The 23,412-nt window shown below is 45.2% G+C and overlaps 1 protein-coding gene across 2 annotated transcripts in view; it reads right to left on the bottom strand.

The window, feature by feature from the left end:
- Positions 1 to 9,000: 9,000 nt before the first annotated feature.
- The window catches only part of SCARA5 (scavenger receptor class A member 5), a 102,106-nt gene continuing 87,694 nt past the window's right edge, over positions 9,001 to 23,412 (bottom strand). For both annotated transcript variants that reach the window (XM_074338363.1, XM_019733260.2), the window contains 2 exons: positions 17,789 to 17,983; positions 9,001 to 11,149 (listed from right to left, as the gene is read on the bottom strand). In XM_074338363.1, coding sequence (XP_074194464.1) covers positions 11,013 to 11,149; positions 17,789 to 17,983 — 332 coding nt within the window. In that variant the 3' untranslated portion in view covers positions 9,001 to 11,012. The remainder of the gene's footprint in view (positions 11,150 to 17,788; positions 17,984 to 23,412) is intronic.

The following is a 23,412-nucleotide window of genomic DNA, read 5'->3' as shown; positions in this document are numbered from 1 at the left end:
ATGGTAGTTTGCTTGGTTTGTATCTTTTCTTTTCTTTATTTCTTTTTTTAATCATAGATATGCTTGTAAGCAGGTAATGCCCCATGAACATTCCTCTCTATTAATGAAAACCTTTCAGTGTTGGGGTCCACTTTTCAAACTGTTTAAGGAGTTTGTTGAGGTCTACAAAAGCTTCTGCTAAACCCTTCTCTGTGAATTTTCCTGAGGGGTTCTTCTTTTTCTTCTCCTGTAATTTCCTTTTCTCTTGCCTCTTCTTCAACTATGCGTTCCTGTTCTTGTTCCAACTACTCCTCATTAGTCAGTGGTTCAGGAATCACCCCTAGGAGCTCCTCAATGTCATCTCACCCACACCCAGGTTCAAGCTGGGTGCCATCTCAGCCACAGCCTTGTTGATTATTGCAGCCTCCTCATCCTTGGAAAATCTTTTGAAGTCATGAATGAACCTTTTGAGTGTCTTCTTCTCGAGGTCATTAATGTGCTACTTGATGACATCACCCCAAGTCCAAGCAAAGTTCTGGATGTAGTCACAGATGTAAATCCTTCCAGAATTGCATCTGTGTCTTCTCAGTGTCTTCCCCAGTTGCAGCAATAGCCTGGGCAAAGGTCCTCCTCAGGGAGGCGGCCTTAAAAGCTGCTACATCTCCTTGACTCATTGATTGGATCAAAGAGGTGGTGTTTGGAGGGAGAAACATCATTTTGATATAAGGCTGAAGATCACCAATAAAAGGAGTCTATCTGGGAGGATTATCAACAGTAAGCAAAGTCTTGGGAGGTATGTTATTCTCCAAACTGTACTCCATTTCACTGGCATAGCAATTCAGGAAGGCATCTTGGAAAAGGAGCTAGGTCATCCTATTGTTCCTGTAGTATACTCACTACATGTACTTATTGATATGCTTGAAGGCACTGGGTTTTCACTGTGCCAGATCACAAAAGGTTTCAATTTGTAGCCTGAAACATTGCCCCCAAGCAAGACTGTTACCCTGTCCTTAAAAGCCTTGCAACCTGGCATTGACTTGGCTTCCTAATGGATGAGAGAGTCCTTTCCAGAATAAGGAGATTTCATCTACACGGAATATTCCTTGCTTTGGCAAGTAATTTCCCTCCATAATCAGTATGTCTAGAGTTTCCAAAAATTCTTCAGCTGTCTTCACATCAGCCCTTGCAGACTCATCACTCAATTTTACATTATGTAATGAATAACAATTATTGAATCATTTAAACCACCCAGAGCTAGCAGTAAATTCAACATTATAATCTGGTCCAACCTTTTCTTTCAACATCGCAAACAAACTTTTTGCTTTGGCCATGATTATTATGGTGCTAAGAGGGACAGGCTTCTGTATCCGGTGTTCAATCCAGGTCATTAGAAGTTTCTCCATGTCTGCTATAGGCCCTTCTAGAAGTTTTGTTAGTCTCATTTATCAAGGAAGTTGATCCTTTAACAACTTCTGTCACTTTGTTCTTGTTCTTCAAGATTGTAGCAGTGGTGGAACAGAACATGCCTGACTGGGGAGCAATAACCATCACTGATTTTCCATTTTCATAATCCTTAATCACTTAATTTCATTTCCAGTTCAATCACTCGACGTGGCCTCTTACTGATAACATTAGCTGTTGATGCTGTACACTTAAGGGCCATGATGAACAAAACAACACGAGATTAAGCCAAGCACAAGAGAAACTGATGCATTCAAGAGATGAGGTAAACACTAGATATATGAGGCTGCTGCTGGCGTAACAGACATACTGTTTTACATCAAAGTTTTTTATGAGTAGAAAGCATACGCTCTGAAATAACAATAAAACTATAGTATAGCTAATATATAAATCAGTAACAGCGTCGTTTATTATCATTATCAAATATTATGTACTGTAAATAATTATATGTGCTATAATTTTAAACGACTAGTAGCACAGTAGGTTTATTTACCACAAAACATGTGAGGAATGTGTTGCACTAGGATGTCATTAGGTGATAGGAATTTTTCAGCTGTTATAATTTTATGGGACCACTGTTGTATATGCATTTGGCCGTTGATCTAAATGTCGTTATGTGGTGCACGACTATATTTGGATTGGGGTGTGTTCATGATAGATTATGAGTAAGAGTGAGACACAGGCAAGGTTGATAGACATTACCTGATTTGTTAGAAAGCACTGAAGAGCAGGCTAGGGCTCCCTCCTTCTAACTTGGTAACACAAATGTCTGTGAGGGCATGAATCTAATTTCTTACCCTAAGGAATTTCTATCTCCTTTCTTTGTGACAAACACAATGTGTAGCATCATTAGTATATCCAAGGCACAGATGAGGCACAAGGTACTATGTTTATAAACTTTTCATCTGTCATTTCACCTTACAGAGAATCAGAAGCATCATGGGCAAGTAATCACTACTGTCATGCTGGGTCGCATGTGGGGTCTCAGCTCCCACTTCCCATATAAGAACGCAGGACATGATGAGGCCAAAAAGGAACACCCACGGAGCCATAGATAGGGGAGTCATACCACTATAGTCTCGCTGGCAGCTGGATTGGAGACACAAGAAGCAGGAGCCACACGATCCGCAACCTGCCGCCTGCTTTTCTCTGCCAGTCAACCAACCCCACTTGCTAGCTGCAGTCTACCATCCTAACTGCAATCCGCACTTGCTAGCTCAGCCACCACCTTCTTGCTAGCCCCCATTTTGCTGCCAGCATAGCCACGGCAGTTATATTAGTGGCCAATGGCTCACTGGTTATAGCTGACGGCCAACTAGCCACAGCTGATGGCCATCCAATCACAGTTGATGGCCATTTACTACCCGAGTGAGCACCTTTCCATGTGAGGCCGAGAGCCTGGAAACTGCACTCCTGGCTCTGTCCTCACAACTACCTAAATCTCTCAGGTCTGACCCCTTATCTCTATACCTGTGGCCATGGCCTTAGTCCAGACATGAGCTTATATCTCAACCCTACGTCTTAGTAGCTGGGGTCAAGTAACTTGACCCAAGGCAAGTTACTTAATTCTTCTGAGCTTCGGTTTTTTACATCTGCAAAATGGAACTACCACTAATAATTTATTCCTCATGGTATGGTTGTGATGATTAAGTAAGGCAGACTAAGTGAGGTGCCTAGCACAGTATCTGGCAAACGTTAGATATTCAATAAACAGAGTTCCCTTTCCTTTTTCATTTTTTTTTCGGCCACATTCCACATTCTTGATATTCCATAGCAGAATCAACGACTGACTGCTAAAGAAGCTCTAGTAATGACATTTGTCCAGGTCGCTATCCATAACACCAACCATAGAAAAGTTAGTCCTTACCCCACGTAATTTATTCCACTTCTCTGGGTTGCACTAATTAATAACACATGGTCATTATCTTGTCTTTCCCACTAGATTGAGAACTTCCTGGAGGCAAAGAATGCTGTTTTCTTCATTTTTAATACCCACCTTCCCATGTTCTAGAACTGTACCATATGTATTCAGTTTGAATTAGTTCATTCTCTTTACTCTAAGGAATGGCTTCATGCCATCCAGCTTGTGGAGGCACCATGTACAGCTTTACGTTTAGATCTGAGCTTAAGTCCCAACTCTGCCACTTACTGGTTGTGTCATCCTGGGTTATGTACTCTCCTTTCTGAGGGTCATTTTCCTGTTTTATAAAATGGGAAAACTAACCTACAGAACTGCTTTAAGGCTTATGATTCAGCTGTAAGTACTTACTACATTTCCATTTATCTTTGATTTTAATGAGGGTAAAGCCAATTTTACTCCTTGATTTTTTTCAAAGTTTTGTGGTTTTGCTTGTTTAAGTGTTCAAAAATATGACTTATTCTAGAACAAATGGTGGCCTTGGGTAGCTCTCTTTGAAGAAGGGAGTCCCCAGCAATCACTTGACAAGTTTCAATACTATATCAGGGTTTAACCAGAAGTCAGGGTCTAACCAGAAGGCAGAACCATAACTAGTTATTTGAGAAAAAAATTGAATATAAAAAAAACCTGTGAACTACATAGGTAACTGAAAGGGCAAGTGGGGGACTCTATGAGATCATGGTGGTAGCAACTATAAGAAGCCACTATTAGGTTGGTGCAAAAGTAACTGCAGTTTTTGCAATTATTTTTAACCTTTTGAACTGCAATTACTTTTGCACTAACCTAATGATTCCCTATAGTTGAAAGAACCAAGAAAACTAAGGGAGGAATGTAGAGGCAGGGGCCCTGCAGAGCTTGGGGTGAGGGGCACTGGCTGGTGGTGTGGGTGTCTCTGAGAGGACACGATGAGGCTGGTTCCACAGTGTTGGGGAAACTGCAGACTAGATCCAGCTGATGCCACAAAAGGCACCTCAGATGCTCCAGGAAGATGGAGCATCTTGATGGGGTGATGTTTACAGAAACCTCAACCAAGCAAGAAAAGCTCCCAGAGGGAAAAGCGCTGTCCCTGCGACAGCAAACAGGAGCAGATAGTTAGGATCAAGCCCTTCTCAGTCCTCAGCCTCAGTCTCCCTCTATTGCTGCCTGCGTGTAGAGCCTAACAGGAAGCCCAACACAGAAGTGTGGTTTGCAGAGTATCACAAAGTACCAGAAGCTGAGTGTCAGGATGTGTTTGGGGCTGAGGGAGAATAACTGAGTAACTGTCACAAATGTTCAGAGGGCCATTGCAAAGTGACAAAGGGTAGATGACAAGTGGGTCTGATGCCCCAGGACCATACGCATGCACAGGGCTGTGGATCCTCAAAGAACCAAGGAATTCCAACAGAATCTTTGAATCCAACTTTTGTAAAAGGTTGGGTTTTGAATGGGCATTATAACACACGTGGAGAAGTAAGTACTCGGCTGGGTATTTCATCAAATCTCACTCGTTACAATCATTATTTTAGTAAAAGAGCAAATATCATTATGTGTAACTGTTTTAATAAAAACTTCTGGTTTTACATTTACTAGAATGAGCAGAAAATGAATGGTTCTAGATTTTATACTGGTAGTGTCACTTCAACAAATGCCCACACTAAGGCAGTATCACTGGCAACCTGATGAAAGATGACACATCAGGTACATCAGGACCCAGAAGGCACATTGTCCAATTATATTGATCAACTAAGTATATGTAACAACCACCGAAATGACATAATCAAACATTCTCTTTCTTAGACAGTGGAATTTTGCCATCGGAAGATACTGCTGCCTGGAATTATAGATAAGAAGTTGACAGTAGGAGAGGGTTCACACTATTTATAATATCCGTGATTTTAATCACCATTCTCTGGGTTTGTGTATATAACAGTATGTGAAGTTTCTGTTCCCTGATTTGAAAACTCTGAAACCTCATAGAAAGGTAAAAAAAAGTTTTGTTGGTTTCTAACAAACCCAACTCCTATCTTGGTTTTCCTAGTAAAACACTTCTTTCCCCACCATTCTGCCTCATGGCCCAGTCTGAACGCACGCCCTCTGGCACACCCCTCCCAGTGTAAATGCAGAGATACTCGACCTGCTTTTTACCTTCCTCTGTCCAATACTAAGCTACCCAAGAAGGATCTCAAAAGATAGCCCTTTATGTTTCTTAATTTTCTGGTTTTCTTTGTTCAAGTATAGTTATGTTTCAGAAATACCTGAAGGAAATAAGATATTTGTCTGGTTAATACTAGATATCTTAGGAAATCAGATCAGCCTAAATAGTAAATGACGCTTCATCTTGATTCAGGAAATGTTACCCCCACTTGCTACAATTAGCATGTGTTTTGGTAACCTGTTTGACATTCTTCTTTGCATAAAATTATACAGCTTCAAAAGTCAAACACCTTTCTCTTCTGTCCAACTTAATGATTCAAGAACAAATAGTCAAATGATTTTAGAGAGGGAAGAAATGATACTCAAAAATGATTCGCATTGAAATTTTTTTGCTAAGAGAGAAGAGTTTAGGAATAATTTTAGAAAGACCAAAGGTGCTGAAGAATATGGGCAGAGTAAGAGAGCCCAAAGTATTTTGGATCATAGATGGACTCCTTTTATGATGTAGCAGGTAAACAGATCCTAGGCGCTCCATAAGTTCACCGTTTCCTGACTCCTTTACATGCGGGGAAAAAAGTGGAGATCTTTCAGGATTGGTCAGGAAGGAGTTTCCAGCCTCCTTTGAGTCCACTGGGGATCAGAGGACCCTTGATTGTTATGTGTGGGTTGGTCCTAGTTAAAGGGCTCTCTATGGCTTCACTCTACAGGAAGTGCATTGGGTCATTTGAATGTAGATAAATGAATGCAGAGCTGTTTATTTCTGTAAGCACGTTAATAGGACTCAAGAACTCAAATATTTTGTATTCTTCCGTGATTGATCTGTGATCTCCATTTCCACCTTTCTTAGAGTTAAACTTTTAGAATTCTAGTAGTATCACTGCTTGTTACATAGAGTGTAGTGTTTCAGATTTCTCGAATTCAAGTCCTAACTTCTCAGTTTATGTGATCCTCTTAGTGCTGAGTCTCTCCTGCACCCCCACCCCACCCCCCAGAACTGGGATGATTAGAACATAGCCAGTGGTTATATAGATTCAGGGAGTTCATTCTTGTGAAGCCCCGAAGAGCCTGTCACACTTGTAAATGCTCGGGGGATATTAGCTATTGTTTCTGTCACATGAGCTACTACTACCATTTTGAATGAACGAACTTATTTGAAGTATGGGGCCTTGCGCATGGTAGACACTCAATAATACTTATGAAATGACCATGCAAACGAAAGAAGGGCAAGAACTTTGTCAAAACCATTCCCCTGTGGGGACAGGGCCTGGGTTTCCACAGAGAGAGAAAGGTGATTCACTGTGCCCACTAAAACTGATCTGACTTAGTCAACTGCAGAAGGATGATGTGTCTCTCAGACCAAGAATGCATTCTCAGTGACTGGAGCATGGGCAGGCAGCACACTTTTCTACTTGTTGAGGAGAACACAAGATGGAAAATAAGAAAACACCCATGGTCTGAACATAAGTGGGGCTGAGAGGCAAATGGGTCAGGTAAGCAGCCAGGATATTTTCACCAGCTCTTTGGGACCACAACTCAAGTAGTTCTTGAAGGGTCTAAGACTTCTGTATTGGGAGATCTGTCTGTTTTAAAGCTGTTTGTATTTTTCTGACATGATTTCCTTGCTGCTCATGGTTAGTTTAACTGAGCCAGTACTAAGGAGAAACAAGCAAGAGCCTTGGGGTTGGCCGTTGGAAGGGGTCTGAGTGGGTGGGGGCCATGAGAGACTATAAAGGGGAAGCCCCCTACCCACAGGAAGATGCTCTTTCCAGAGGTAGTCTCTGCCAAATCCTCACATGGTGTTGTATTTTAACAATGAAGGCTCTTCCTTTATGATTCTAAGTAGAAAATAACCACAGGAAGAACTTTGCTTCAAGCCATGAGATAGTACTTACCAGAATTATCCTCCCTCTGTCATAACCAGAAAATTGTCCAAAATACTTAAAACATATAATTTCAGATATCGGACAATAGGTAGCACAAGTGTGATCCTTGAGAAAAGGCAACAAGTGAGGTGAGCCCACCCTGGCCAGGCTTTCTTTCCAATTGCAGCACAATAAGGGGAGGCCGGAGTCCGGTCATCTCACCAAGGTGAGGAGACAAAGATTGGAGAGAAGGGAGGACAAGGTAGGAATTTTCAGGGCACAGTATCTGAAAGTAGTGAGCTACACAGAGAAAGTTCCAGAAAGACCATAGGGTTCCCTTGAGTTTTCAGCTGAATACCAAGCTGTATGAACCTCAGCTAGAGACCATCTAGAACAACTTTTGAGGACGCACTGTTCCCAGAGTTCACACAGAGCTAGGAATTGTTCAACTTCCCGCCAGCCAGAGTAGGAGAAATACCCAAAGGACTGAAAGTCCTTCTTGAGAGCTCCTTAGTCCATTCTAGATGGGGGCTGGGCTGGTTGAGAGGGATAAAATCCAAAGCTCCAGTCAGTCAGAACCCCAGCTCAGCTTCAAAAAACTAAAGGTGGAGAGGAAGGAGAGGAAAAGGAAGGAAGGGAGAAGGGTGTTTTATGAAGGGTTGAAGGGAGAGATATTCTAAGAAGAAAAAGACAGGTGATTCACACATTTAACATTTTATAGAAATGGGAGAATAACTATTATAAAACAATGTGGCTGAAGAAACTAAGGTGTACCTATGGTGGAGACAGTCCTAACTCCTTTCTGCATATCAAATCCACTGCAGTGGGTGGTTTAGCTACAGCACATGTAGGCCCCAAGGCTTTTTCCTCACAGGCATTTCAGATGAGGGCACTAGCAGTGCCTTGTAGGCGTTAGAGAAGGCAGGACAAGAGAGGCTTCTGGCCTTCTCCATGGGGGCTGTTTCCAGAATGGCAACCACAATGATTTGGGGGTGGGCTATCCCCAGGCTTTTAGAGGAGAAAAACAGGATGCTTCCTCTGGGGATTTCCAGAAGTTAGCTTCTTTCTGCTGACTTCCTTTTGCAAATTATCATGGCCCATAGCAAGCTTGGGGCCATTAGGTATTCCCAGGTGCCAGCAAGGAGGATGTGGCCAGGACTACGCAGTGGCCTGCGCCATTCCCATGCACTGCTTAGGTCCTGAGGCTGGGAGGACCTGCCTCTCATTAAGTGATGAGGCCCAGCGACTTCACAGACCTTGTACCGACCTCAGGGCAATCTTCTTACGTGTGAATAGAACTCCAGATGGAAGCACATCCCTGAGTAAAAACTCTGGAGATGTGAGGAAATAGACAGGTGTTGTTTCCCTCATTGACTACAAAAGCAATTCTCTTACAAGCAGGGCCTTGATTATTGTTCTGTTGCTTTGGGACTCTGTCCTGAGGTGACCAAACAAGGCTTGAGACTTCACGTTCCACCATGTTCTTGGTTTACGCTCTTTGTTGTCCTCCAGAAGTATGAAGGCAGCTTCTCATAAGCTGTCCATTCTACCACAGTCCCCACTGAGAATTCCACCTTCCCACCTTCCAATTCTCACCAGTCCTCCCCATGATCATGGGTTTTCATAAGAAAGAATGGGATGCAACGCTTGTCAGTGACATGTTTTTAGCTTTATTGAAATTCTTCCTTACAAAAGTTCTGATGTATTTTAGGCCAGGCCTAATTGCCGTTAGTCCCTGAAATACAGGTCCATGGTGATTTCCATGTCCTCTTAAGTAGGTATGTAAACTAGTAGACTTTTATTTTTAAGGTTCAAACACTTATCACCATCATTTTTATTTGATGTAAAACAAGATTTGCGTTTTCCCAAATGGAAAGCCCAAATAAGAATGGCGTGCCGATCTTCATCAGTGGCGTACCTGGGTTCTTTGCCAGAACTAACCTGGGAATCTGTTTCATTTAATGTGATAGCTTTACACCTCTGGTCATTTTTTTTTTAATACAAACTTTGCAATGTGCTGAGCTATGCGGTAAACAGTGCTATGTTTATATATGCATATATATATTGGCTCTGGGAAAACAATGCATGAGTACATGCGTGTTATGTAAACATAGCAATTGGTCAGAAGGAGAGTCTCTGATCATTAGGACATTAATGAATAACAAGCATACTGTAAGCAAAGAACCAATAGCACATATCGGTTTAGTTGTCAGCCAGGAACTTTGCTGGTCCCACACCTGAGATACTGGTCCCAGGTGCCAGTATCCCCACGCAGGGTGATGCTCACCCAATATGACAGGTGACAGGTGCCTGTGAGTCCGGGACTCCCCCAAGTGAGGTGGGTCTGTGCTCCCTCACCACCATGTCGCTCTCCTAGTCCTAGAACACATAGATGGCCCAGTTTGACCTTTTCCTTGTATCAAAAGCAGAATATGATCTACCTATCATGGGGAGAGGGGTACAGATTGAGGATTTGCAGAGGCCCAGGGCCCTTTCTTTCACCAGAGATGATAAGGAATCCCATTGCTTTCTATGCCTCGAGGGCGTATCAGAGGCCTGGAAGGTTGAACACCATCACCTCCAAACAGCTCTGAGACACAGACAACTTGGCTTTAACCCTGATGGCCAGATGACTGAGTGCTGGTCTCGGTGTGACCCCAACAGCCCCCATGTCACCCTCCAAACCACCTGTCCTCCTATGTGGATGGTTGGCATGGAAGCCAGTCGTGTCTGCTCGTGCAGTCACACCCCATAGGCTTTGGAGTATGTAACCTTCTAGTCACACGGGTCTTGCACCTGAGTTTCTTGCTTAAGCCTAGCAAAGGCACGCTAAGGTTCAGGTGGAAACAACGGTCTCTGTCATTCTCAATTTCATGACATATAGGCCAGGTGAATGGGTCAGTGGAGTGCGACTTGGAGGTAAGGTCTTACTTACCTAAGCTAACATGGCTTGTAGAAACGCTGCAAAGTGGATAAATGAATTTAGCACTCAAGATACTAGGTAGCACACATGGCAGTCACGCAATAAGTGTTCGTTTCACTCCCCTTCTCCAAATCCAGATGAATTCCTGCAGGTGACTTGCATTTCCCTCTCCCTCCGACAGCTGCCTCTCCTCTGTGTCACTTCCCCAAACTAAAAAAGGTGTGCAGAGCCAGAGTAAAGAGGGGAAAATGAATCTTCAGTATTGTCTCTTGCTGGGAAGGAAGAGATGTCAAAACTCTTGGCCTGAGGTTTGGGAATTATCTAAAATGTGAATGATCTCTTATAACTCCCTCCCATCCTCACGGCAGCATTTGTCTTCAATGTACTCTCAGAATTCACCTGTAACTGACAGACCAATGGGCACACGGATATTGAGGCCTGATGCATGGGGTTTAGGAGGCAAGGCAACATGGCCATCCAGTTGACCTGGGCTCCACATGTAGGAACTCTGGTGGAAGGCAGAGACAAGCAGTAGATCCCAGAGTTATTTGGAGCAGATGTCCAAGAGGAGAATGACAACGGGCCACCATGGTCCTGGGATAGGGATAATGGGGTAGGGGGCTGCTGGACTAGGCAGGGAAGAGGTGTCATCAAGGGAGCCCCATGCCATGGCCCCACCCCAAGAATGCAGGAAGGAGGCTGGGCAGTAGGGCCTGGACCTTGGCTGTGTCTACTTTCAGTGTCTGCTGCACGTCACCCCAGCATCCTCAGCATGTCCGCAGTTTGTTACCCCCCATTTGGAGAAGCTGCAGCTGAAGATGCTATCCTCTGTGCCCTTGCAGGCGACATCATCCATCCAAATCCTCCCTGTGCCTGTGGAGACAAGTGAACATGGTTTCTTAGCAGATATGCAGGAGAGCAGGACAGAAGAGAAATGGGGGCACTGCTGGGTCTGTCCTTGACCAGGCTGTTCCAGGCTGTGCGGGTAGTTCTCAGATCTAGTGGCTCCCATCTGCCCTCTCCATCCCCCTAAGACCAAATACTTATTTTCTAGGTTCAGTCTCAGGAGAGCAGAATAACAATAATTGAAAGTGGTGATGGTAGTATTTACTGAGAATCTCCTATGTGTCAGGTATCTTACACCTATGATTTTCCTCCATTCTCACTGTAGTGCTGGTGCTGTGAGATAGGTATTAATAAATCCATTTTATAGATGGGAAAATCAAGGCTCAGGAAGCAATTGGTGCAAGGTTGCTCAGCTTGTTAGTGGAGTCTGAACTCAAGCCCAAGTCTTACCGCTTCAAGGCCCATACTTTATATGAGACACACACTGCATAATTTTGACATATGATATACTGCAGTCTTTGATGATGAATACTCGGGCAGGGCCAAATCAGAGAGATGGTGTCAGATGCTGGATTGGACAGATCCAGTGCCCCATAACCAAGCAAGTCAGTGTCAACATTATCTCCAATCTTTTGACGTTTAAACCAGACATTTAAAACAGACGTTTCCCATTCTATGTGCACAGAACAGGGTGCTGGAATGGCTGGGGACCCTGGAATTTAACATTATAACTAGACATATATCTACTGATAAGCAGAAGAAACATTCCTAACCATAGTAAATAGGTCAGACCCCAAAATACAAGGTCCCTAAGACAGTCTATTTTAGTTTTGCCTGCAGACATCCAGCTCGTAAGGGGACCAATCTGCTGTTCTGAAGGTGTCCATGCAGGGGAGCCTTTCCAGGATTTCCCAGGATTGTACCTGAGCCTTGAGAGACATAAACTTGGCATTGAGGTTCCTCAATAAATGTCAGGGAATAAGGCAGCTAAGTGAGGCTCCAAGAGGGAATGGAGAGAGCTTGTCTGAGGTCAGAGTGGTCAGTAGAGAGGGGAGTGGGCTGTACCAGAAGTCACCTGGAGTCCCCACTGATGAACTGGCAGGACCATCACCCATGGTTCTTGTGGGTTCTCTGCGCTGATGGCCAAAGCAGGCCCCAGAAGGTGGGAGCCCATTTGGGAACGCGCTGGAAGGGTGACTGAGCTTCAGGGCTCCCATGCAAGCAGTGCTTAGAGCTTTGCTACGCAGAGTGTGGTCTGGCCTGGCAGCCTTGGTATCATCCAGAGCTTGTTAGAAATGCAGAACCTCGGGTCCCGCCCATGACTTGCTGAACCAGAATCTACCTTTTAACCAAGTGGTTATGCATCGATGTAAGAAGTGCCGGTACCGCAGAAAAGGGAGGGCTTTGTAATAAGTAGGACAGACCTCAATTCAAGTCCCAGCCACATCTGGAGGAACGTTTCCTTTTTCAAACTGGGGGGTGATTCCTGGGACGAGACTTTTCATGCCAAAACCGAATAAGTTCTAGGTAAACTGGGATGACCAGTCACTCCAGCATCCTCATGTGTTAGGTCTAGGAGCCGGTACCAAAAAGTATGTGGTTAAATGAAAGGTCACCAACTGCATTTCCACATTACTGGCTGTGACAACCGGGCCAGTTCAATGAGGTACTACAGTCCTGTCATTTGGTGCCTCCTTCCCATCCCATCTCTCGGTAGCCAGACAGTCTTTCCTCGTACAGGGATGGTCAGCAGTGACTATTAAACCTTAAAACTGTCCCTCACTCTCAAGCTGCATGAAAGAAACCCTGTGCAAAGAACATCAAGGGACCCTCTAACCCCTTGCTGCCCAATGTATCTCCCGCACGACTAATACTTCTGTTAGGCAGAGATCTGCAGCATCTGTTGTCTTGGGACTGCCGAGCCGTGAATGCGGGGACAGAGGTGGGAAGAGCTGTCTCTTTCTACTGTCTTCTTGGATGGTGTTTCTTCACCAGAACCTCTTCCCTGGCCAGATACCCTATGCCTCTTACACAATAAACCCTTCGAGGCCGAGCAATAATTTGCAGGTTAAATGTCTCCTGAAAAACATATCAGTTGACAAATTGGTATGTTTCCGACAGCCTAGGAAAAGGCTGTAGATTAGTCACACCCAAAACAAATAAAGGGGACTGACGAATACAGAACAGGCCCAAGGTTACCAGCCCAAATGCGGATAGAGGATTGCAAAGCTCCTAACTCCAGTTGGTGTTTAGCCAGGGAGTCCTGGCTAATGTTCTGTCATGGAAGAGCTAATAAAACGAGAGGAAAGTTGTGAAATCAGCAGCACTGAATATCTGCAGTTACCACACAGCCCAGAGGTGAAGGGTCAATGAGCCAGGAAACCATCTCTTGTCCTCGCTGTGTCAGAGAAGCGAGAACTCCCACGACTCTAGGTACCAGTCATCTCTTTGCTTCAATTGACCTGATGACTCAGAGTGTGGCCCGAGGACCAGGAGTGGCAGCATCCCCTGGGAGCTTGTCAGAAAGGCAGAGTCTTGGGCCCACCCAGACATGAATCGGGGCCTGAATTTTAACAAGATCTCTACGATTCACGTACATATTCAAGTCTGAGGAGGCCGGCCCGAGATCAGGTCTGCACGTCCACACACGTTCTTTCTTGAGCTCTCTAACAAAGCCTCATCAGGTAAGCAGGGTAGGTGCTCTGCTCCTCACTCTCATCAAAACAATGGAGAAACAGGCTGACGTTTTTCTCTTGGGGATGCAAACTTGGGACTAGAGGCCAGGACTTCTGACACTTAGAGCACTAGGGGCTGTGTGAAGGTGATATTGTTAGGATGAGTCGGTGGAGATGTTCTTTTATGCTTATCATTCATTCATCACCCAATATTTGAGGGCCTACTCCTTGCTCAGCACTATTCTGGGTGTTTGGACTATGTTATTGAACAGAAAAAGATAAAACGACAATGACAAACATCTCTGCTTCAAGGAGCTAACATTGGAGCTTCTGTATGTCTATGTAGAGTAATATAAAAAGAAGGGATAAGTTACACTGAATCCTACAGGCTTCCATTGGCGCCTCACACAGAGATCAGCAGGACAGCAATCAAACAGATATTTATGAGATAAGAAAACTGAAGAGATAAGAAAACGGAGGCCCCAGAAAGATTAAGTGACTTATCCCATAACTATTAAAGGGACGAGACTATAACCCCGGCCTCTGACGTCCAGCCAACCCAGTCCTTCTTTCTTATAGAATCACAGTACACAGTATGCAGCAGACACACTGAACTGGTGGATGGCAAACTGTGGGCCAATGTGGCCCACTGCTTGCTTTTGTAAATAAAACTTTATTGGAACACAGCCTCACCATTTGATTACAATTTGTCTATGGTTGCTTTCAAGCTACAACTGCAGAGTTGACTAGTTGTGAGAGAGACTATCAGGCCCACAAAGCCTACAATATTTACTACCTTGCCCTTTAATGTTTGCTGAGTCTTGCACTAAGCTATCTCCCAGTAGTTGAATTTTATCCTAGAAAAAAGGGCAAAAAAATGGTAATAATGATATGACTAGGAGCAAATCATATCTATCCACCTACTCCCACCTGCAAGTCTGTCTGTGTAAGTACCACCTTCACCTCCATTTCGTCTGTCTGTCTCACAGATTTTCTCTGCAGGCCCAAGCCCAATTCCCAGCTGTGCTTGATTTTGCTCCTGTCCATCTCCTCCTAGACCTGGTTCTACCTATCACCCTCTATCTTCCCTACCCACATTCACTCCCTCTCCAACAGGTCTTGGACCAATATAAAATTAAAAAACAAACCAAAAAAAACCCCAACATTTTCAAGTCTCTCTCACTTGCGTCTTGCCTTGCTTCTACTCAGGGAAACTGATAATTTGATTATTGAGCTCTGTCTAGGAAAAATTTTATGGTGCCAGACCACTGAAAAAACTGCCAGGCAGTTTCTTGTATTATACAGGGGAGGATTCAGGTTAAGCAGGCACAGAAGTTTCTTTCTCCCTCCGTCCCTTGCTTCCCTCTCACTTTTATCCAGTACCGATTAGGTCCCAGGCACAGCTCTGGGATTTGGAGCTATAAAGGAAAAGCCCTCAGGATACTCATACATATATCAGAGATCAGAGAGTGAAAGATGCTATGATACAGACATGCACAAAAGAACCCCTCTGGGAGTACAGTATTGAATGGGGTGGGCATGGAGAAAGGCATGGAAGGAGCTAGTAAAGCTCCCCTCAGGAGGTGATAATTGAGCTGACTTTAAAAGGTGAATAGGATCTAGCTAGATGAAGAAGGAGGGACGGCATTTCAGACTGAAGACACAGCACAAGAGAAGATAAGAGACATGAAACAGCTATGTGAGTCCAGAAAACACACGTGCATGCATATGGCTGAAAGGTGAGAGAGGGGCGGGAGGGAGGCAGATGAGGAACAGCCTTGGGGACTAAGCTAAGGAAACCAAACCTGATCCTTGCAATCACCTTTCAAAAGTAGAAGGATGGAAGCTTGGAGAGCTTAAGCAATCTGCTCTAGGTTACCAGCTAGTAAGTGGCAAATGTGGGATTCTAACTTGGGGTTGACTCCTGAACCTGAGCTCCTAACCACTGCTGTACCCTGCCTGAGCTCCTAAGGCAAGAGTGGTGAGAATAAAAAGAAGGGGACAGATCCCAAGGATGCCAGAGAGGTAGACTGGTGGAATCTGTAGAACCTAAGGAGATAAGGGCACCAAATAAGGAGTAGAGGAGGAGGAGGAGGAACAGGCCCTTAGTCCTGATTGGCAGGGCAGGAAACACACCCAGAAAGAAGCAGAGCCAATGGAGGGAGGGGCTGAGGGCTTGGGAGCCCCTGTGAGGCTGAGGAGTGGGCATACTGGGATTGAGAGTCGGGGCACCAGTGGGGTAGGAGGCTGTGGCCAGAGGGATATCTGGACCTGATGCATAGCCCTGCCGCTGCACGAAGAGGTGAGCATCCCGTTCTCTCTGTCCCCATAGCTGCTATGACATGATAGCCCTTACGATGCTGCTTAGAATCTATAAACATGTCTGCCTCCACCTCCAAACTGAACATGTTGAGATCAGAGACTATGTTTCCTCAGCTCTGTGCCCCAGCACTGAGCCCAACTCCCGGCCCAGGAAAGAAGGGAGCGCAGCCTGGCCTAGGAGACTCAGCTAGGTTGGTCCTTTCCCTTCTCCGGGCCCTCATTTCCCTCTGTGCACCCATTCATAACACCTGGTTGCCTACCTTTCAAGATCGCGAATATCACGTTACTGGACTACAACGGGGAAATATTGGTGCAAATTTGATGTACACACGGAAGCAAGTCTGGCTTCCCATTGACTGGTTTAAAGAATCAAGTGCCAATTTTAGAACTTCTCCAAATGTCATATAATACAAAAATCAAGGGGGGTGGAATAAAATACATATAACAAAATAACAAATCTAAGGGGAATGAAAGAGGCCACAAAGTCTCGGTTTTAGGCGAATGCTGCCCATGACATTCACAGGGCCTATTTTGGCTTCTCTAAGAGTTTGTAATTTTCTTTTCCAAAAAGATTTGACTTCCACCTATTAGGAAGAAGTCCTTAGACTCAAACATTGAAAAGTGAGGACTGTTCCTACTGTTTCTGTTCTTTATGTAAACAAAAAGGGCAGTTTTTCTTGAAGAAGAAAACAGACTGAAATCCAGCCCAAAGTTTTAAGTGGGGGGGCCAAATACCCTGTCCCAGTGGGCCGCCCTCCATGGAGCTGGATCCTCTGAACTCCCTGTGCACTTGGGCCTTTAAGTAGAGAGGCCAATGTGTGTGGGGTCAAGTGGCCGCTCTCTGGCAGCTGTCACAACAGATTTCAGTCAGTGTGATCTGACTTGAGCTTTGGAGACGAGACCAGTCCTAGGATTCCTTAGTCTGCTTGGGCTGCTGTAACAAGGTACTACAGGCCGGGTGGCTTATAAACATCAGAAATGTATTTCTCACAGTTCTAAGATCAGGGTACCTGCGTGGTCAGGTTCTGGCGAGGGCCCGCTTCTGCGTTTAGACTCCTGACTCACAGAAAGAGAATATGGGAACTCTTAGGGGTCCCTTTTATAAGGGCACTAATCCCATCATTTATAAGGACACTAATCCCACTCGTGACCTAAGCATTTCCCAAAGGCCCCACCTCCTCATACCATCACATGGGGGTAGGATTTCAACATTGGAATTTGGGGTAGATAAAATATTCAGTCCATAACAGTGACTGAGGTCTAAGGGACAAGATTCTGAACAAGAATGGCAGCAGCCTTGAGTGGGGGGTGAGCAGAAAAGCAGCTGTGAGAAGTGGAGGGTTCCATGGCCACTCTGTATGTGAACAGGCTCCATTTCCCTATCTGGAAGGGACACATTGGTCCCTCGTCTCATGCCACATACCACATGCCCCTTTAGCCAGTTAGCACAGAGGGTTGGGCAAAGAAAAAAATGTTGTCACAATCAGAACTGTCTGAAGACAGACAGGCTTACCTGGGGGACAGTGAGCTTCACTTTGCAGGACGTATCTTGGAACAGGCCAGGTGACACATGGCAGGATTGCAGCCAAGGAAACTTGAACTTCAGAGAGGAGACCAGTCCTAGAATTCCTGGCCCCCTCCTGTGCCCTTTTCCTCTGGAGAACCTTACCTTGCCCAAATCTAGCCGTGCGGGCCACTTCCTGAGAGCCCCGGAAGCCCAGCATGCGGCACACCACGTCCCCATCCTTCTTGTCCCAGCCGTCGTCGCACACGGTGCCCCAGCGCCGCTCGTGGTACACCTCTACACGGCCCTCGTGCGGCCCCGAGCCGTTCACCAGCCGCACCATCAATGCCTCCAAGCCACCTGTTGGGAACAGCCCAGAGTCACCACTCTGCTCTGGAAGCCCCTGCCCCCCAGGGACTTTCCCTGACTCCCCTCTACTAACCTCCTCCCTTGTAAGGAAAAGGGGGCTGGGGCTATAGGCAAGACCAAAACCACAGCCGCAGAAAGCATGGTGTGTCACCACTGTCCTTTATCTGCCTTCTTCCCTCCACATTTTTTCTTTTAGTAGACTTCAGTTTTCACAGCAGTCTTAGGGTCACAGCAAAGTTGAGAGGATGGTACAGAGATTTCCCATAGACCCCTACCCCCACACAGGCACAGCACCCCCCACTATCAACACCCCTACCAAAGGGGTACATGTGTTACAAGTGATGAGCCCACATTGACACGTCATTATCACCCAGAGTCCATAGTTTACATTAGGGTCACTTTTGGAGTTGTACATTCTGTGGGTTTGCATAAATGTATAATGACTTTTATCCACCATTATAGTACCACACAGAGTAGTTTCACTGCCCTAAAAATCCCCTGTGCTCTGCCTGTGAAAATACAGATTCCTGGGCCCACTCAGACCTACTGGATCAGAATCTTGGTGGCAGCAGTCAGGGATCTGTATTTTTCAAAAGTGTCCCAAATGATTTTGAGGTAATATATATATGTGGGTGGCACTGGGAGTGACATGATCAGATGATCTAAACTGTTCCTTTCAGCTCTTGTGATTCCAAGACCAGGGAAGAGGTCAAAGTCTATCTTTTTTTTGCAGCAAGAAATTGCTTGGGATATGGAGGGTGGAGGTGGAGACAACGTACTATGACACAGTGACAAGTGGGTGACACGGTGCAGGAAAACCCCTATGTGAACGGGCAGAGAAAACAGCCAACCCGATGGAGTTCTATTCCCCATAAGCACTGCAGCCTTGGACTACTTCTTCCTTGTTTTGCCCAGGTAACTCGGCAAAGACCTTCGTAGGCCCTTCGGGGAGATGGCAGAATTGAAAAACCTCCATTTGTGCCACATGAGAAAGTAGACGAGTCAGAACTGGCCATGTGACTGTTACTTGCTGATGGGAAATCCCAGAATATTCTGCACAGGGAACCAAAGAAGGCACCAGGAAACCACACCATTCCCAAGATGCCGAAAGATTACAGGGTGACAATTTCGAAAGGCTCTTCAAAATGTTTAATGCCATTTTCTATGCATCCTGCACCTCTCACCACCCTCCCCATACACATTTCCTGAAAACATAAGCTCCCACCAGGTTGTCAAAAAAAGGCTGAGGATGAGCAAGAGAACGCAGAAATCCAGGAGAAGGAAAACCGGGAGAGAAGCTGAAAGGCAGAGGCCGGGTCTGAAAGAGAAACTCTCCTGGAGCAGTAATGACATCTAACCCAGAGCCAGCAGCAGCAAATGAGGCCTGGCCCCTGGCTGGGGGCTTGGCCCTGGGAAGTTGGCAGAGGTCAAGATATTAGCCTTGATTTCTCACAGACCTGCCTCGCCTCTGTCAGCACCCTGTCACAGTGGCAGTGGGACATGTCAGGCTGGGAGGCCTCCAACAGAAGCCTCAGTGTGGGGTCATAAGTAGAGGGAAAGTGGCAGGAGGATGCTGTGGGTCCAAGCAGCCCAGGCAGAGTTCAGGGTCAAAATAATACAAAAAAGCCAGTGGGGGGGTGGGCTGCGTGGGATTGACATTTAGAGGTTCCCCTTTATCCTCTCTGCTCGGGCCAGCGGAACTGTGTTCATATCTTTGTTTAGCCAAGTAAGTGACTGACCATCTCGTAGGGTACACCCATGAACAATAAATACTTTAGTGGGAAAGACTGGCCATAAAACTAGAAAACAAATACAAACATAACTACGGCCAAGTAATAAGGAGTGCATAGATGCGAATGGGGGAGAGGCACAGAAAGGAAATGAAGAGTGAGGGGAGGCGCCATTTTGGATGGGGAGACTTGGGCAGAACTTTTCTTGTACCTCCCCCCACCCCTGGCCATTTCAGGGGCACCCAGATGTTTACAGGACAGGGCCTCTGGGTTGCTGTTTTTTCCCCCTGTTGTCCCAGATTTGGGATCAGAGATCCTCCCCTTTTATACAGAAAAGCAGACAGAGAAGAATTCTCTCAAATCAAAGCTACAGATGTCATCATTACTTAGTGCACGGCGCTACTTTTAGGTACTAGTCACACAGTCTTTGGACTTTTCTAATCATCACATGATCATGATTAGCAGGACACCCCGATCCTCTTAGGAATGTGAGCTGATGAAATGGAGAGCTCTGAGGAGAAGCAAAAAGAGGCAGGGACAGTGTCACTTATAAGCCATGTTGGAGACGAGACACTAGAGTGGAAAGACATGAACCCCTAGTGTTGTGACCCGAGAACTGCCTTGGATCTGAATGACTTTCACTCCAGGCTCTGAAAGTCCCATTTGTGTTATGAATCCTGATCTTCTAAAGTTTCCCCAGGTGTCCTTACGATAAGCGCACTCACTGAAGTGACACAATAATGATCTGGTCCTCGCCAGCAAAAATGCCCAAAGACAGCACCTGTGAATCTCGCACACCCATCTAAGGGCTGCTTAGCTACTTGTCTCTTGGTCCCTGGGTGGATTTGGGAATTTGGATGGAGGAAAACAGGGTAGTGGTGGTCCCTGTGGGGAGGCACAGGGGAGAGGAAAGAGGCTGGACCTGGACTCAGGCACAAGGTTCGAATTCTGACTCCACCATTAGCCAGATGTGACCTCTCTACACCTAACTTCTTCTTTCTTTCTTTTTTTAAAGTTAGTTTCAGGTGTACAAAACAACATAATGATTAGACATTTACACCCCCTACAAAGTGATAACACCCACCCAGGTCTACTGCTCCTCTGATACCACACGTTGCTATTACAATACCATTGACTATATTCCCTGTGCCACACTTTACATCCTATGACTATATACAGAGGGTGCCAAAACAATGTATACACATTTTACGAAAAGAAATAGCTGTATTAAAATTGTAATACTCAATATATACCAATAACGAAAGATGAATACAAGTCATGTGTATATATATTTTTGGCACCCCCAGTATACGAGCATATACATATATAATACTAAATATATATATTTAATTATACTTGACATGCAATATTATCTTATATTAGTTTCAGGTGTACAGCACAGTGGTTAGGCATTTATGTAATCTTTAAAGTGATCCCCCCATAAGTCCAGTATCCATCTGACACCCTACACTGTCTTTACAACATTGACTATATTCCCCATACTGTATTTCACATCCCTGTAACTGTTTTGTGGCTACAAATTTGTACTTTCTAATGCCTTCACCTTCTCCCCATCTCCCAACCCACCTCCCCTCTAGCAACCATCAGTTTTTTCTCTGTGTCTATGAATCTATTTCAGTTTTGTTTGCTCATTTATTCTGTCCTTTAGATTCCACATATAAGTGAGATCATATGGTGTTTGTCTTTCTCATTCTGACTTAGTTCACTTAGCATAATATTCTCTAGGTCCATCCATGTTGTTGCAAATGGTAAGATTTCTTTTTTTATGGCAGAGTAATACTCCATTGTATCAATGTACCACAATTTCTTTATCCAATCGTTTATTGATGGGTATTTTGGTTGCTTCCATATCTTGGCTATTGTGAATAGTGCTGCAGTAAACACATGGGTGCATATATTTTTTTGAATTGGTGTTTTGGATTTCTTTGAATAAATACACAGAAGTGGAATTGCTAGGTCATCAGGTAGTTCTATTTTTAATTTTTTGAGGAACCTCTATACTGTTTCCCATAGTGGCTACACCAATTTGCAATCCCACCAACAGTGCACGAGGGTTCCCTTTTCTCCACATCCTCTCCCACACTTGTTTGTTGATTTATTGATGATAGCCATTCTGACAGGCATGAGGTGGTTTTTATTTGCATTTCTCTGATTAGTGACATTGAGCATCTTTTTCATATGTCTATTGGCCATCTGTATGTCCTCTTTGGAGAAAAGTCTCTTCGTGTCCTCTGCCCATTTTTCAATTGGATTGTTAGGGGTTTTTTTTTCGTGTTGAGCCTACATTCCTCTTAAAATGGTTATAATGGTGGGGAGCAATAGGACATGTCCAGGACTTGGTGCGTCATGGGCACCTCTCACTGTGAGCTCCCACTCCTGGCCAGTCAGCACTTTGCCAGCAACATGTAGGTCATCTTGTAGGGGTCTCCATGAGTTGCTGAGGATGGCTTGGATACACTGGCCCTAGCAGGGATGTATCCTTGAAAGCTTCTTTGCAAAGCAAACCTGCTGTGTGTGGGGGGGGGGCGGGGGGGGGGGAATGAATCTTCTTCCTAATGTCCTCTGCTCTCCCCAGGGCACAGTTCCTGGCTCCTTAGTATTTTAGAGGAGGGGGACAAGGGTGTCAGTAGAAGACCAGCTCCTGCTGTCAGCAACTTTCTGCTCTCTAATGTGAGCTAGATGTGATTTGTTAAGCGAGGCAGCTCTGGAATGGCCCTGGCATGTGGCACTAGGGCTGAGCTACTGTGGGCCTCCTAGTACAAACCTTACAGATCTCATATGGGGGGATTCTTGTCACCAAATGAATGTTTCTTTGCTCTCTTTGCCTTGCAAATATATATGTAGGAAAAACAAGGTCTCAGACAAAGCAGGCCTGGTCTACCCGAGACTCCCCTGGCTTTGACTATCTGCCCTCCTCTCCCCCCAGAGGAAAGGAGCTTGTGCTCCTCTCCCCTGCTTCAAACACAGGAATCCTCTCCACTCTGTACCAGGCCTGGCAGCTGCTCATGCTGCCTCTGGGAATGGAAGGGAAGTTGACAGTATCTCTTGGGAATCCCTTCCAGGATTTTAAAACATCTGGTTTCATTTACAGGGCACTGGCATCTCCAAATGGCTCCAGTGTTTTTTTCATCCAATGATTTGCTACCTTGTCTTACTCTGTATGCTTTGGGTTTTGTGCTTATAATTGGGGAGCGAGATGCATAATATCTCCCTCTTTCTCCAGCATCTGGTGGGAGCACAACCAAGGTTAGCTTCTTACTCAGCCTTTCAGTGGGTCTTGGGGGGACAACTTAATGGCCAATGACTACCATCTCTGAACTGGTGTCCAGGGCTGGGGGAGCCAAGCCTTAGAACTATGTGCTACTGGCAGGGCTTGTTCACACCTGGCTCAGAGACATCCTCAAACCCAACTACAACAAAGCCAAGTTCTGGGTGCTACCCAAGAGAGATTTCAAGTTAAGGATGGACAGTGAAGGGAAGTAACTAATGTGTACTCAGTTCCCGCTACATATCAGGCACTGTGCAAAGTGCTTCATACATGCATTTTCCCCATTTATTCTTCACAGTAGCTCCATGAGTTAGTTATTATGGCTCTCACTTAACAGAGGAGAAAAGGAGCCCAGAAAAGTCAAGTAATTTGCCCATGGTCATACAGCTGCTACAAGGTGG

This window comes from Rhinolophus sinicus, linkage group LG07 (assembly GCF_036562045.2).
Source record: "Rhinolophus sinicus isolate RSC01 linkage group LG07, ASM3656204v1, whole genome shotgun sequence".
NCBI lineage: Eukaryota > Metazoa > Chordata > Mammalia > Chiroptera > Rhinolophidae > Rhinolophus > Rhinolophus sinicus.
This window is presented reverse-complemented; position numbering and strand designations above follow the sequence as displayed.